Below are 17,375 nucleotides of genomic sequence, written 5' to 3'. Positions count from 1 at the left end.
TTGTTTTCAAAAAACTGACCACCTTGTTCCTGCTTACAATAAAGGTCCTTCACTATATTTAATGTCTCACTATTATCTTTAAATAAAGATTTTAAAATATTTCCCTATATCCTTATTATGAGACTTTGCCATTCTATTTATTACATTTCCTACTGTATTTCCATCTTTAGCCTAAACAATTAAATACATGACACACATTAGGCACACACATCATACCTGACCAGCATACATCATATACTTCCAACAGCTTTTATCCAGAACATATATCACTCAGGTACTACCAGTGCATTATAAAGAGAAATTATTTTTCAATTGTATAGTTGATAGGCCAGCTAAAAATCAACGATAGCTTCACAAAAATGAAATATAACCTATATTTGCAGAGACAGAAAAGTGACCAGGTTTCTAAATTTTTAAATGCTAAGTACCTAAATATTTCACCATCACCACCTTTATTAACAGTAACCCCCAATAATAAGGATACGTAAGGAAAGTATAGTGTTGCAGTCAAATGAGAAATGCCAGAGAATGTTTACCTTCCGATTCTGATCATAAGCAGAGTCAATCCCCAAAATGCTATTCACTTCCACATATGGATATTTCTTCTCCAGGACACTGACCACATGTTCAACTTTAACTTTTTCTCCAGTCCTTACTTTGTTATATATCTGAAGAAAGAAAAACCAGGTAACCAACTACACTTTCACATGTAAATTTCAGAGTATTTATTACAAAAGATTTCAGAATGTAGAGGAAAAATGAAAACAATAGCTAATTCTCTTAAAAAGAGCAAATGGGCCATATTAGCAATTCTCCCTTTTCCATATACTTCCTTATGCCTTCTTATGTTAGAAACTACATATTCTTAAAATGACTCAATCAGTTCATATTCACATAAAGTCCCAAACGCAAAAATGTGTTAATTTTGTAAAAATCTGAATACTTATAAGTAATCCTTGAAATAAGAACTCATGTCCATGAAGTTTAAGGGGAAAAACAGTTTCAAAATACGTATGGCATAGTCCTTATATTTAAAAGGCAGACGTAAGACAACAACAAAACTGTGTCTGTACATGTACAGTTAAGCGTCTAGAAGGATGGATGCAAGCTTTTAACAGTGGCTGCCTTTAAGAAGCAGGATTAAGGAGGGCAGAGACAGATTTTTTAATCAAAACACTTTAATGTTATTTTTTTTAAGTTTTAATAATGAACATAATTTTTTTTTACTTTTGCAACTAAAAATAAAGAAAAAGAAATGAAAACTCTTTATCCTTTCCTTTATACACACAGCTGTGAGGGGAAAAAACTTTAAAAAACAGACTTTAAAACCCTTATTATCCTCAGCAACTTCATTGGAACTTATTTCATTCTTCAGAGCCTACTGCTAACTAAGGTCCACCACCATTTCTCACAGAGATCACAGCAACAGCTCACCAACTAGTATCCCTGCCACTTTCTTTACCCTTCACCAGATCCATCTCCATACATGCATCAGAATGAGGTTTTAATTGGAGTTTAACTCTGTGATCTGGACACCTATTACCCAAGCCTAATGGCCTCAATGACCAATGAGGTTCCCCTCTCCACTCTGCTCTCACAATATTCTGCTCAAGTCATACTAACAACCTGGAGTCACTACTTCTGATTTGCAGCCACTGTTCAACTGACTCCTGTTTTCCCTCCTACACTCAGCTGGGACAACTTCCCATTCCACAAAAATGTCCGTGGCCAGCCCTAGTGGAGTGAGGTCCTAGTGCTGCTGCAGCCAGCAGTGTTTCCCACACTGTACCAAATCATCTGTGTGGAGGCGTCCCCCACTAGATTGTAAGGTGTTTGAGGACGGGGGAAAATCTTACTCTTCTTTGTATCCCTAGCAGCTGGTACGGGCCTGGCAAAGGGTGCATCTTTAATAAAAGTTGGCCAAATAAATAAATGAATATTTCAATTAATAAAAAATGCCCCGACTGAATCTCTAAACAGTAAACATAACAAACATAATAAACAGCAGGCTGAAATCATGTTTATGGGTAAAATAAAAGTCATGAAAATAACTGCTTTAAAGATAAGTTTTTCAATAATTAACACTAATCTGTAAGCAAAAGAACTATTACTAGTAAACTTTTTATACTCAAAAATAGGAAAAAAACAAGGAGAGTTCTCTGAACTTGAGCAAGTATCTTAAAATATATATATAAAAATCAGGATATTTCACAGTTTCCAATTAAAATGGAGAAAACAATTAATAAGAATTTTATGACTTGAATATTAAGCTGATTCCTAGAGAAAATATCATGATTGTCTTAAAAGGGAAGAAAATATCATGATTGTCTTAAAAGGGAAGTTTTCTTTTTTAAACAGGTAGAGAACATCACATTCACCGAAAGGCATTAATCAGTGATTTCAAATCGCCAAAAGGCAGAAAACTAAGATACATTAATGTGTTAGTATCTAAGGAATCTTAGCTGAAATCACAACAATCTATTTTTAACATTAGTGTATCAATAAAGGCAACTCTGGAAATACAAAATGCATGAAGTTTGTGTGAATAATTTACCTTTTTCTCTTTCCAGAAATACAGAATCTCCTTACCACATACTGTTTCTTACAGTAAGTTAGATTTTTAAAAATTATTCGTCATTTTGAACGAAAACATACGTGTGTCAGAGTTTGGAAGGCATGATAATCATCCACTTCTTGGGCAACATAATTATACGCTCTCAGAATAGCCACTCCAGCATCCTGCATCCCATCAACATCTTCAGCGTCATTAACCACAAAGATTAAACCAAGTCTGGGGGAGAAAGGGAAGGGCAAAAAGAAGAAAAAGAAACATCTCGAAGAATGCAACCAGTTAAATAAGGAAAGGCATCCTCTCTTGAAAAACACAGTTCACATCATACTCTAACATGGTTGGCAAAGGCATCCATCACTTGCAGAATAAAAAAGCAGGTTCCCAAAGGTGGCTTAGACTTTTTAACTATTAAAGCAAGCTGTTTCAATATCATGAAATGAGGCCATTACTGACGTTTAAGGTATTGCCATAGTTTTAGATGGAGATTTTGTTCTGTTTTTAAATAAACATTAGGGGAAGTGAAAATTCTCAGAATGTGAAAACATATAGAAGGGGGGGGTAGATTTTGAGATTTCATACCAGCAATATGGGCATCATAGGTAAATGGAAAGCATAAAAATATTTACTACTGTCCTTAGGCAAAAAGCTACACCCATGCTGAATTGGGCGACTGGGACTGACATGTATACACTGATGTGTATAAAATTGATGACTAATAATAACCTGCAATATAAAAACAAAAAAACAAACAAAGCTACACCCAAAGTTAAAGTTTATTACATTTTAAAACTTAAAGGAATAAACCACAAAGAGCTACCATTACACATCTACAGACTGGCCAAAAAAACTTGCACTGGCCATTATAGAGGCCACTAGCCTCTATCTTAGAGCAAAAGCAATGAAAAAAGGAGAGTCTTTAACTCAAATGGATCACAGACATAAATGTAAAACACAAAATTGTAAAATTCCTAGAAAATAACACAGGATAAAATTAGGTGATCCTGGGTTTGGCAATAACTTCTTAGACCTAACACCAAAAGCACAACCCACAACAAAAAGAACTGATAAGCTGGACTTTATTTAAATTAAGAACTTCTATTCTGCAAAAGAAACTGTTAACAGAAGGAAGACAAGCCAAGATGAGCAAAAAACTCTGTGCAAAACACATATCTGATAAAGGACTGATATGCAAAATATGCTAAGAACTCTTAAAACTAACAATTAAAAAAAAAACAGGGCTTCCCTGGTGGCGCCGTGGTTGAGAGTCCGCCTGCCGATGCAGGGGACACAGGTTCGTGCCCCGGTCCGGGAAGATCCCACATGCCGCTGAGCGGCTGGGCCCGTGAGCCATGGCCGCTGAGCCTGCACGTCCGGAGCCTGTGCTCCGCAACGGGAGAGGCCACAACAGTGAGAGGCCCACGTACCGCAAAAAAAAAAAAACAGTTAAAAATGGGCCAAAGATCTAAACAGGCACCTCACTGAACAAGGCATACAGCTGGCAAATAGGCACATTAAAAGATGCTCAAAATCGTATGTCATTAGGGAAATTCAAATTAAAACCATAATGAGATACCACCATACACCTATGAGAATGGCTAAAATCCAAAAAGTACTGACAACATCAAACTCTGGAGAGGATGGGGAGCCACAGGCACCCTCATTCGTTGCTGGTGAGAATGTAAAACAGTACAACCACTTGGAACGCAGTGTGGCACCTTCTCAAAAAACTAAACACACTTTTACCATAAGATAAAGTAATCACACTTAGCAGTATTTACTCAAATGTGCTGAAAACTTATATCCATACAAAAACCTGCATACAAATGTTTGTAGCAGCTTTACTCATAACTGCCCTAATCTGGAAGCAACCAAGATGTTGTTAACAGGTGAATGAATTAAAAAAACTATAGGACATCCATATAATGGAATATTATTCAGTGATAAAAAAAGAAATGAGGTATTAAGCCACAAAAAGACATGGACAAAGAGCTTAAAAGCATACTGTGCTGCTAAGTGAAAGAAGCCAATCTGAAAATGTTACATACACCATGATTGCGGAAAAGACAAAAACTATGGAGACAGTAACAAGATCAGTTGTTGCCAGGAGCTGGGAGAGAGGGAGGGAGGGAGGGACAAACAGGTAGAGCACAGGGCATTTTTAGGGCAGTGAAACTAAGCTATATGATACTATAATGGTGGAAACATGTCATTATACATCTGTCCAAATCCACAAAATGTACAGCACAAACAATGAACCCTAATGTAAACTATGGACTTAGTTAATAATAATGTAGCAATACCAGTTAATTAATCAACATCGCTCTAAAAAAATACAAAGTCTATTAATTTTTTTTTAAAAGTACAGCCTAAAAATATATGATAAACATATATCAAACATCATGCTCTCAGGAGGTATGTGTAGAATTTGTGTATGCATGGATGAGGTAGTTGCATGGATGAGGTAGTTGAGAGGGCTTGTTTTTAGATTATAAATTGTTCTTGTCTTTTCAAAACCCCTCTTATGACAGAAATCAAATGAGTAAGCGCCAGGCAGAAATGACCTTAATATTATTCTTATGAAAATAAAAATAAGGGCTAGAACCTAGTTATCTCCTCACAAAGTACTTCCCTTTCCCAAGTATTCAACTTTTAAAAAGGGCATCAGAGTTGTTCTGTTAGCTAAGTCCCCAAATCCAGACTACTGTTTCTCCCAGGACCAGTCCCTCATCAAGTACCAGTAGGGAGGCTCTCAGATTTGTCCCCTCCTCTCCTCAGTCCCTGCCAACAACTCCGTGTACCACAGCAACTCATACAAAGGAAAACAACCGCTGGTCTGCCTTGGTCTTTCCACCAACTGTTCACAACATGCCTGTGAGTTAAGTGTCTTCTTCTCACCTACCTTTGCCACCTGAAGAGCCCATGCCCTCTTCCTGTCCCTCAATGCCATTCAGTAAATCTTTAATTAATGCCCACTGTGTACCATGAGCCAAGTTCTTTTGTGTTCTTATATTCCCTTTTCATCAAAACATAGCTCTGGCTGTAATCCTCCACCTAACCATGTGGTATTCAGGTTTACATTAAATATTTCATTAAACTCAAAATCTCTGCTTTTCCATCAATGAAAACTCGCTATTTTCTTCAAAGTCAATCTTAAATCCAACTTTGCCATGAAACCTTTGTCCTTCCCAAATATCTGTCTATAATCTTTTTTTTCCCTGAAATTCTAAAGCACTTAGAACTAGCAAGGACATAACCTAGCGCTTGACTGAGTATCTTACTGGAAGTAGGCACAGGTATTTTTTCCAAGAGGGTAGAAATGTGGCTTATGTTCCACTCACAGCATTTAGCTCAGTGCTGAGTATGGAACACACAATAGTGTTAATTAGCTAAAGAGCTCTTTTCTTCTTTATTTTCATGTTTTCTAAGAATTCAAATTTTATCAACATGTAAAATTACCACATTCTATTCAGAATGTGGGAATATCTTAATCCTTATATGTAAAACCTTCAAACATTGTTCTGAGGAGGTACAGTGGAAACCCCAGCCATTTAAGTACCCCGTTGGCAGATTTAGTAACACAAGTGAAATAAATGTGCCTGTTTGCATCTATAAAAAGCTGTGTATACATTTAGTCCTTGACAGTCTGACAAAAGTTCTTGGCAAAGCTCCTTATCTCTGCTGAAGGTAGGCTTTGTGATGTGAACACTTACTTAGGAAAATTCCCTGAGCAAGCTGAGATCACATGCTATTTTTACACAGGCTATTTATTAATAACTCAATGACGGTAAGATTCTATTCATTGAGAATCAAATTCTCTCCCCCAAAAGATACCGGCTTCATACTGAGCAAAAGATAAAACTGCCCTTAACGACCCCCACGATTAATTATCCCACAATTCAGTAACACCAGACTTGTTAAGAATGACAAACAAAACCTCAGCTAAACGAGATATACCATCAAATTGATAACGGTGTTACCTTAGTGGTATATGATTACTGAGGAACATCTCAGCTGTGTTAATCAACTCTGCAGTGCTCTCATGAGCAGGATCAACTATGAAAACCTGTAGGGAAGGGAAAGGAAAACATGAAACGACATTTATTCAAATGTCGCTGGGCCAATAAAAATGCCTTAGTCTTTACACTTGAAGGCCACCTTTTTCCAGCTACTTTCGAACCACATAAAAAAGAAGTTATACAAAGAGCAGTTACCCTCCCTCTGTATTCAAAGAATGTGGTACTGAAAGGCTAAGTGATTTTCTCATGATCCTACGCCTACAACATGGGAATTGTATCCAGCTGGCTAATACATGTCCTTTACTACACCTAACAAAACCCAAATTTTATTAACTCTGCCACCTTAGAAAATGGAGATTAGCTTCCTGCGTATTCATTTCGAAGGATCTCTGAATTAAGAATTCATTTAGAACCCAATTTTTAGACAATAGTAGCTATCATGTATTAAGTTCTCATGATGTACTTTAAAAAATAGTAATTACCCCATTTAATCTCATTTAATCAAATAAAGTTCTCATTTAATAAAGTTTAATAAATTATCTCATCTGGTAAGAGTAAAAGAGATTGAAGTTTTGACTGGGAAGGAAAAAAGTGGTTTCAAGAGTGAGGCAAGTATAGAGGATCATTTCCCTTGAAACTTCTGAGGAAGCCAACCTTGGCCATAACCTGCCCCGTCTCTTTAGGAACTGCATGAGGTAAAAGAAAGACATGAGAGGGGAAAAGAGCGTCAACTAAAACCCCTTTTCCTCTATCTCTCTAAAGCAGTGGAATAAGGATTAAAAAGCAGGAGCTGACGAAGATTTATTTAAGGGAATAAATTGAACTACTGAATTTTAGGGATTAAGATATTCAAGAAAAATGGTAGTAATATATTCATCTTCTGAGTAAAAAAGAACAACTGTCTTAAAACTTAACACAGTCTAAACCGTGAGATAAGGATGAGGAGCGTTTCCTCATACACTGACACTGCACAGCCCTACAAACAATCAGTACACTTCCCAACCCTTCCACTTTGAATATGGAGCTAGAAAAAGAGCATATCTAGGGGTGGTGGTGGGGAGAAGCAGCTAGTAAAGGAGAGAAGTGAACGTTCCAGATATGACAGAAAGCAGGGGAGAAGGCAAGGAAGAAATAGAGATCACAGCCCAGCAATAAGGAGTTTTACTTACCATGTTGTGCAAGTTCTTCCTGATCTGTCGGATAACACCAGGAAAAGTGGGGCGAAGCAACTCCTGTAGACTAGAAGGCCATGAATTATATCTGCTATCAACCTCCAGGTTGTTGATCCACTACAAAAAAAAAAAAAGAACACAACATTGTGCATACACTTTAGTCACCATTAGTGAAATTTGCAGAAATAACAGTAAGACTTTAAATTATTTCAAGAAGAATCACATGGGAAAGACCATTTTTGAAAATATAAAGACCAAGTAGAAAAACGAATGACTAAAACACAAGCCACAGAATAGGAGAAGGTATTTGCGACCTACTAAATCAATAAAGGACTAGTGTCAAGAATGTCTATAGAAATCTAATATATCAATTAAAAAAAGGCAAGCAACATGAGAAATGGAAATGAGTCAAGAATATAAATAAGAAATTTACAGAGGAAATTTAAATGGGCAATTAACACAAGGAAAAATGTACACCTTTACTAGCAATCCAAGAAATATAAACTAAAAGCACAATGAAATTTCACACTGATTAAACTGAAAAAAAAAAATTTTAAGTTTGTCAATATCCATGAATAGGCAAAAATATAGAACAATGGGAATTCTCACCCAATTCTGGCATCTGGAAGTCACTTTAGAGAAGATGACCTAATAAAGTTGAAGCCTTTATTACTACCCTACCACTAAGTACTACAGCTCTAGGTGTCTACCCCAAATATATTCTCACATGTATGCACGAAGAGAGAGGTACAAAAAGAGCCGTTAACAGTACTGCTTATTAACAGCAAAACATTAGAAACAACTAAATATCCATAAAAAAGGAACGGATAAATAGTATACAATATTTGTACAAAAAGAGCAGGGTGGGGCTTCCCTGGTGGCACAGTGGCTGAGAGTCCGCCTGCTGATGCAGGGGACACGGTTTCATGCCCCAGTCCGGGAAGATCCCACATGCTGCGGAGCGGCTGGGCCCGTGAGCCACAGCGGCTGAGCCTGCGCGTCCGGAGCCTGCGCGTCCGGAGCCTGTGCTCCGCAATGGGACAGGCCGCAACAGCGAGAGGCCCGCGTACCACAAAAAAAAAAAAAAAAGAGCAGGGTGGGAAAGTATGTGTATATTACCTTGCTTATGTAAATAGAGTATTTCTGGAAGGATATACAACGAATTGACAATGCCTGTTGCTTCCAGGGAGAAAAACTGGACAGCTGGGTGAAGAGTTTTTTCAATACACACTCTTTTGTATGTCTTAAATTCTAAACTGTGAATTTATAAAAGATATTTTTAAAAATAAGTAAAATATAAAACATGTGATAAACTAGATCTATATGTATCAAACCACATAAGCCTTCAAAAAATTACTGAGTAATAAAAATTGTTGAAGGATACTGATATGGCATTTTTCAAAATTTTAAAACATACAATAGGGAAGAAAATGATCAAGTAAGGTACAGGAGGGATACACGCCCACTTCAGAAGAGGAATTACCTGCAAGGAGGAGAGGGGTGGAACTGGGAAGAGATATAAAGAGGGCTTTGACTGAAACATTTTTTCCTTCCAAGAAAACATGAAATGATTAAATGGTAGCATTTAGTAAGTATGGCGATGGGTCCTACAGTTGCTAATTATGTTAGTCTCTTTACTCTTCGTAATGAAAAAATTTTTAACAGGAAAAAAATGACATAACAGTATTCATCAAAATAACAGTTACACCACCAAGTGAGAAGTCAAGTAGCGAACATCTACATTCTGTATTATTCCCCTTTCCAAACACTTTCCCTAAAATCAGTGCAGGACAGACACCAAGAAAAGGGGACTGGAGAGCTGAGGGTGCCAGGCATGTCTCCATCACCGACCTCACTTCCACCACGACTGCCCGAGACAGCTCTGCTCCCTCTGGTCTCTTTACAGACAAGGAGACAAAGGCCCAGAGACATCACAGAGCGATATTAATCTACATAAATCCTTCAATATAAAATATCAAAGGCCTGTTAAAGGAGGTTGGTAGCTAAAAACTGGTATTTTTAAACAAAATCACACAAGACTTGCGTGCAACTGAGAATATACAAACTAAACACTTTCCCAAGAGATGCTCAGCCAAATTCCTAAAGAGATACAAAAGTGGAAAAATCACGGTCTTAACCACAGTAAACCTAATAGCTCAACTTTCTGGAGCATTTAAGAGCCTACTTTACTATATACACATAGCCGCATATATGCAGTTGTTGTAAAACTTTGATGCCGACAAGAGAGATAAGAGGAATAACTTACCTCTCCTAAAAGACAAATGCGAAAACCATAACAAAATACTTGGCCAGACCACTCCCTGGACACGCTCACAGAATACCTACCGAAATAGCAGGGCTCCTGATGTCTACAGCATAGTCGGCCTCAGAGGGCTGGATGTTCAGTTTCAAAACATTATGCAGAGAAACGCCTTCTATTCCCAATCTATGCAGACCCTCCATCACCCGAGCTTCATTCCTCAATATATCAAACAGACTGAAAAAAAACAAATAGGTATTTAGGAGAAAGGGCTTAAAAAAAAAAATTCTCACCATGAGAAAAATATATCAGTTCAAACTCAATGCCCTATCAAACGAGTTGAGAAATCAAAAGAGGGAGCTCTTCCCTTGCTTCCTTTTGTCCAAATATTTGGAACCAAGTAGGCAGGAGTTGCTTCTTGGCTGATGTTTATTTATACTTATCTACGTATACACTGTGTATAGAAATTATCTCTAAGTATAAACACACAATTTGAGGATGAAATAATCCTAAATGTGGATTTTACATTGCATGTTTTTAAAAACACTGAAGTAATCTCCCTGTGATATTTCTTACAACTGCACATGAATCTAAAATTATGTGAAAAGCTTACTAAAAAAACACCAAAAAATATGCTAAATAATGTATGTTTAATATATGTTTCAATATCAGCATCAATTCCCACAGGCACACACAGAGATGATCACAGAAAATGGTCTGGAGGGATTCACACCCAACTTAAGAGGTTTGCTGGGTAAGGAAGAAGAAATAAGAAGACTGTCCCTTTATCTCTGCATTATTTAAAACTGTTTACAATAAGCAAGTACACAGTTTGCAATACTCTGGAAAATTAAAGAGATTTTTCTAATAAAAAATAAAAACATGGGCAATCTTTTAATGTGTCCTTTACTAATTTTTTACTAGCTCTGAAAGCAGTATATGGACATAAAAGCTCAATTAACATAATGTGAAAAGTATCTTACTGTGGAAACTGCTTCTTTTAAAGCATTAACCAACCACAGCTTTTGTTTTCACTATTATGAAGCCGCAGTATCAACTGTGTCAATTTTAATATCAAAGATAAAATCAGAATTCTACCTGTCTTCTGCACCCAACCCCCAAAATTCATAAGGAAAATTTAGAGCAACTTAGTCCTAAACCACATTTTAACAAAACAAAAAGGTATCAAATAATATATGTAAGACAGATCACCTTCTGAGACACCAGAGGCCGCATTTTGCATAAACCTACTTCATACTGTTCTCAGAAACAAAAGAACCTGCTCTCTTCTGTTTCTATGGTTAACAGGAAAACTAAGGCTCTGAAAGGGCACCCTCAAAAGACACCTGGGCCTTAAATGTCCAAGGCATCAGACGTACATTAGGATAAAAAATGGCCAAGTATCATCCTGCCCATCCCAGCCAGAACATGGGCCTACCTAAATGCACACACTGGGCCTGCTAAGTCATCAGGCTTTGCAACCTGTCACATCAAGGAGCAACAACAGTCTGGACATGTCATAAGGAGCCACACGTTATAAAAACTTTTCAGGGTGAAAAATATTATCCATACCTGAATATATCCTGCGTCTCTAAATCAATATGAAGCCCATTGATGAACAGTGCTGAATCTCCAGGCTGTAACCCTAAAGTTCCCTTGAAATACTGAAATATTAAAAACTTATTAAGGAGCAGGAAGAGAATACTTAATAAAAATTTCCATGTTTCTGGTTTTATTATACGTACAAATGTTGACAATGATTAATACAACTGTTTCCTACAATACTGGGGATAGGGAGAGTGTTAAATAAGCCAAGCATGGAGAGTTACTTTTTGGCTGCCCTTCCCTGTCTGTGATGCCAGCCAAGGTTGTGCTAGCAGTCACTGACAGCTGGGCCTCCTGGATGAAGTCCAGGCATCCGATCTAAAAGGGTTTCAAAACCCCACACCTCCCTTAAACTTTCAAACTAAGGCACACCAAGAAACTTTGAGTTGCTGAGCTAAGGACAGCACGTACATACACCCGAGCTCTCCAAGACCACCTCCACGGGGCCCTTCAACTGCTGCTCTCTGACGCGGTGGAATGCATGTGACCATGCAGCCCCTGCGGCCCTCAGACCCGCCTGACCCACTGGAAACAGTGCTTTGATGCCATATCATACACAGCTTCTGTTGGCTTATATCCTTTCCAATCAATTCCGCTTTCTCTGCAAGGAAACTGGAACGGTTGATCACATATTCAACACCACACAGTAGAGAAGGGAAGAAACGTATCAGATACTAGGGACAGAACATGGATCCCTTAGCTCTCCCAGGACTGGGGGAGAGGGGCAGGGATCGCTGAGCTCCCTTCACTCCCCCTCACTCAGTGGACAGAGAGAAATGAACTCTAAGATCTAGGACTGCATGGGAAAAACACAAAACAACGCAGAAGCCACGGCTTTTGCTTCTCTGCCCTGCCAGGATAAAATGGCAAGGAAGATTAGGGGATAACAGAAATTTGCATCAACAAGAATCAGGATTTCTTACAAGGGAAAGAAAAACTCCACGTCCACTCATTCCCAGGCTGCGAATACAGCACCCTGTGACTGTGGGAAAGACTGACTGGGAACTATGTGAAATGAAACACAACAGAGGATGGGGATCCCATTCTGAAAACAGGGGACTGCACGGAAGTTAACAAATGCTCTGTCCTACTGGGCTTCTACAACTCCAGCAGCCAGACCTCACCCTCCCGGCAGAAGATCCTTTTCGGGAGACTAAACAGCTCAAGAGGAAAGGTTTAAAGATTCTGTCACTGGAGTTCCCTGGGAAACGACCATACCACCACAGCCTACAGTCACAAAGACGCATCCTTCAGGCTTTCAATCAGTTTTTTATTGCCGCACTGTCTAATATGAGCCGTTAGTGAGAGATCACCAGACATCTAAGGAAAGCCTCTAACATTAAAGACAAGAGAACAAGACAAAAAGAAAGGCAACTTAAGAGGGAACAACAGACCATGCAGAGAAAAGAAAACACATACATGAACCATCGATATCTTCAGAAGGATAAGACAACACCATAAAAAGAATTCAAAAATAACCCTTGTAAATTAAAAATTTGACAACTAAAGAAAGAAATCTCAACAAGTGGTCTGAAAATCCTTCCCAGAAAGTTTAAAAATAAAAGACAAAAAAACTGGAAAACAGGAAATAAAAGATTTTTAATTAGGCCAAACTAGTCAGGGAGATATAACATCTTAAGAATAAACAGGAATTCTAGGAAAACAGAAAAGAGAAACCAAAAAGAAGAAGAAATGCAAGGAAATATGTCCAGAAAATTTCCCAATACTAAAGGAAAGGATTTTCCAGATTTAAAGGGCCCAAGAGTACAAAGTACCAACCACCCAAGAGTACAAAGACTTTTTAAAAAGGCATTATCACTACGGAATTTCAGATTACTAGGGTCAAAGAAAAGACCCTACATGATTCCATAAAGAAAAGCCAGATCTCATACAAAGGCTTCAGACTTCTCAAAAGCCATAATGGAAACCAAACTTCCAAGGAGCGATAACTTCAAACTTCTAAATGACTTCCAACCTAGAATTCTATACCCAGCCAAGCTATCAATAAAAACAGAAATGGAAGGGACTTCCCTGGCAGTCCAGTGGTTAAGACTCCACGCTTCCATTGCAGGGGGCGTGGGTTCGATCCCCAGTTGGGGAATTAAGATCCTTCTTGCCGCTCAGCGCAGCCAAAAACAAACAAAAAAACAAAATGGAAAACTGATTTCTCAGAGTCTGAAATCTACCTCACATGCAACCTTTCCCATGAAGAATGATTTGCTGCACCAAAATAAGGGAGTAAACCAAAAACAAAGAAGACATGGAATCCAAGAAGTAGGAGATCCAAAAAAAAGAGGTTAAAGGAAGGTCTCAGGATAACTGGTATGTACTAGACATAAAGAAAAACCAGTCCATAGTGAAGCAGATCAAAAATTGATAAAACCATGACAAAAACACAGGGATGGTAGAAAGATGGGGAAAGTGCCAATATGGAGTACTGGTAGACAGTGGGAGAAGTGGGGAGAGCAGTGAAAGAAAGTCAGACCTCATCCTTGTAACAGAAGGCCAATACATAAGATTGGAAACTGAGAAAGTACCAATTTAAGTTTGCTGGAATCTGGAGATAAATATCCAAAGAATCAACTAGGAGTTAAAAGCAGATGCTTCTGGGAAGGGGGTCACACAGGGAGTGAGACATGTTGGCGGGGGTGCTTTTTTCTAAAGAAACAGGTAGCACCATTTGATGCTTTGAATTATATATTCATATTCAACTTTGATTAACTACTGAAAGTATAAAAAAGATTACAGAAATGAATCAAAATACCATCGTCTTTAATAAAAGAAGAGTAAAACTATTAAATGTCACTGATTTAACTCACATTTCCGCATCTTTAAAGATATAATACAAAACAGAAAGGTCACTATTTTCCATTGGTTAATACCTTCTGATTCTCTTCCACTTCGGTTCTAAGTTCTGAACTCACGGCTGTTTTTGTTATTGCTCTAAGGAAATAAAAACATTATCAGTGCTTAGTTTAGTATTTGATATAAAAGACTTCACTTTCCCTATACAAAATAACACATTGCTCCATAAATTACAAAAAACTAAATGGAAAAAACCTTAAACCTTTACAATTGATAAATATATTCCTCCTCTCAGATGTCTGTATTTGTTTATTATCACAAGATATAAAACCAAGGAAAAGTAACAGTAATAATTGCACTTTGATGCGAGTGCAATTATTTCCAAGATCTTAGTTAAATATATGTAACTCTATTCCTGTGTATGATCTCTACAGCTCACAGGCTAAGGATATTGTTCAATAAGTTAAGGCAGCAGACTGTTCAAGCTATTTAAGCACATGTATATCTTCAATAGCATGCTTGATTAAATGATAATGTACTATATGATTCTTAAGTCCTGTCTAAGAAGTATTCTCCCAAGACTAATCAAATAAACAAACTTACAAAACATCTCATATCAGAAGTCAAAACACCTCATTCAGTGACTCAAGAAAAGGACTGACAATTATTTAAGTTTCTGAAAATGTGGCTTTTAAAACAGGTTTGCCTTGTATTTATGAGATGTGGAGGACCATTATACAATTGAAAGCAATAGCAGAAAAGCAGCATTCAAAATCTTAATCTGTCACTATGAACAAGTCAGTCTCTATGATTCCTTTCCTTCATCAAGAATGAGTAAGATGATTGCTTCCCTGGTGGCGCAGTGGTTGAGAGTCTGCCTGCCAATGCAGGGGACACGGGTTTGAGCCCCGGTCTGGGAAGATCCCACATGCCGCGGAGCAGCTGGGCCCGTGAGCCACAATTGCTGAGCCTGCGTGTCTGGAGCCTGTGCTCCGCAACAAGGGAGGCCGCGATAGTGAGAAGCCCGCGCACCGCGATGAAGGGTGGCCCCCGCTTGCCACAACTAGAGAAAGCCCTGGTGCAGAAACGAAGACCCAACACAGCCATAAATTAATTAATTAATTAATTTAAAACAAAAAAAAAGAATGAGTAAGATGATATATAAGAAACTCTTCAGGAAGAAAAACACCAGAGTCCATGCCAGACCCTAAGTTAGTTACATCTACATACATTAAATTTTGTTAACTCATCTAATCCTGAAAGGCAGGTGTTATTTCTGTTTTCCTGCTGAGGAACGTGATTATTTACAAAGTTCACACAACTAGCAAGAGGCAGTGCCAGGAACACAACCTAGACTGCTCTCTTCAACCACACAACACAGGGGCTTGTCGCCTTCTCGGGAAGATGGGCCATTAACAGTACAGTGCTGGTAGTAAGACAACTTTAATTTCCTAAGCATTTTCATATTTTAATGGCTTCATTTTATGCATAAACATGAAGATAATTAGGCATATGTTAAAAAGAAGAATGTCTCAAAGCCTTATTACTCTATGTTACCTGGCTTTGGTAGGAAAATTTTGACTAAGATCCTTCATAATCACCAGAGCTAACTCAATAGGAGCAGCCAAGATTCGGGCAGCAGTCTGAAAACTTAGATCTGCAACAACATCAAACGCAAGTTAAAGTGTATTCATCTACAGCAATGAGAAAGAAATAGGAAAAAAGCACATTTATTTCCCACTATTTTCTTGGTAACTAAGAATGCCCTAGAATGCCATTTCAAAGCATGCCCATGGTTGAATTGAAGGTTTTACTCACTTCATAGGCCCCTAGAGTGCTTACTGTAGCCGTTCCTTGATCTGCCTGCATAAACACTAAGGCATACACCAACACATTTAGCACAGGATTAATCCACCCCAAATTCTTCTCCTTCTTCTGGATTTACAACATAACACAAAGTACAGCAAAAGGCTTTAGTAAACTATGCTGGGAAAGAAAACCCTGATACATAGTTCTCTGGACCAGAAAAGCACACATACATCCTGCCATACTGACATGCCTTTAACATCCAACTGTGTAATAAATGTATACACATAGAAACACAAAGATTAAAACAAACCTGTTACAAGCTTATGCACCTGGTCACACAAAGAAAGATCTGGTAACTCATCTACAAATATATATTACTCTGCAGAGTGTTATTTGTCTACAAAAGGACTTTCTTCCTTTCTTTTCTAATATATCAGGATTAATCACATGATCCTTAAAATTTGTGAATAAATACAATTAAATTCAAATTCTGTTTTTTTTAAATACCGTAAAATTTAGAATGATTCCTCTACGTTTTTATTACCTTGCAATTGCCAAACTTTTAAAGGTGCCATTTCATTGGTGCTCTCAACGAGATGCTTTCTGAGTTCTTTCAACTGTCCCTTCAGGTCAGGGTGCAGGTCTCTGAAAGAAACATAAAATCAATCCTTTTCAGGTGTCTTTTCTTTCCCAAAGCACATTTAGAAGTTGACCCCAAATTTATCTTCACAACTCTCCCCACTTAGTAACAGGAAAATTCCTACAATATAGGAAAAATATTAAATTTTTCTTAAGAAACAAGTTAATATAGAAAAGTATAAGTTAATTTAAAAACCATAAAATTTACAGATTAAAAAATGAATCACTACAACAGCAACTCTCTATGTTGGGGGAGGGAGAGGAGTGGGACTGAGAGTAGGGAACAGAGGGGACCTCAACTCTACCTGCTGTGTGGTGGAACCAATCCTTCCACCTTGGTTCTTTCTTTCTTCAAGTAAAAGAAGGTGTTATGTTGCAGGAAAAAAAAACCTTGATAAACAGTTCTTTGGTACAGAAAAGCAAGTACGATAGAAACAGTCAATTCTGGGTGGTGAGTACAGGGGTATGTTATATTATTCTCCATCCTTTCCAGAACC

General features: G+C 37.8%; 1 protein-coding gene across 3 annotated transcripts in view; it reads right to left on the bottom strand.

The window, feature by feature from the left end:
- The window catches only part of UGGT1 (UDP-glucose glycoprotein glucosyltransferase 1), a 108,713-nt gene that overhangs the window by 67,760 nt on the left and 23,578 nt on the right, over window positions 1–17,375 (bottom strand). For all 3 annotated transcript variants that reach the window (XM_029224766.1, XM_029224765.1, XM_029224767.1), the window contains 9 exons: window positions 16,784–16,884; window positions 15,988–16,087; window positions 14,508–14,568; window positions 11,593–11,684; window positions 10,107–10,257; window positions 7,758–7,877; window positions 6,550–6,635; window positions 2,656–2,791; window positions 537–668 (listed from right to left, as the gene is read on the bottom strand). In XM_029224766.1, coding sequence (XP_029080599.1) covers window positions 537–668; window positions 2,656–2,791; window positions 6,550–6,635; window positions 7,758–7,877; window positions 10,107–10,257; window positions 11,593–11,684; window positions 14,508–14,568; window positions 15,988–16,087; window positions 16,784–16,884 — 979 coding nt within the window. The remainder of the gene's footprint in view (window positions 1–536; window positions 669–2,655; window positions 2,792–6,549; window positions 6,636–7,757; window positions 7,878–10,106; window positions 10,258–11,592; window positions 11,685–14,507; window positions 14,569–15,987; window positions 16,088–16,783; window positions 16,885–17,375) is intronic.

This window comes from Monodon monoceros, unplaced genomic scaffold (assembly GCF_005190385.1).
Source record: "Monodon monoceros isolate NGI ecotype Baffin Bay Population unplaced genomic scaffold, NGI_Narwhal_1 Super_Scaffold_16, whole genome shotgun sequence".
In the NCBI taxonomy this organism is placed as follows: Eukaryota; Metazoa; Chordata; class Mammalia; order Artiodactyla; family Monodontidae; genus Monodon; species Monodon monoceros.
Note: the sequence above shows the minus strand (reverse complement) of the source record. Positions and strands in the feature narration are given on the sequence as shown.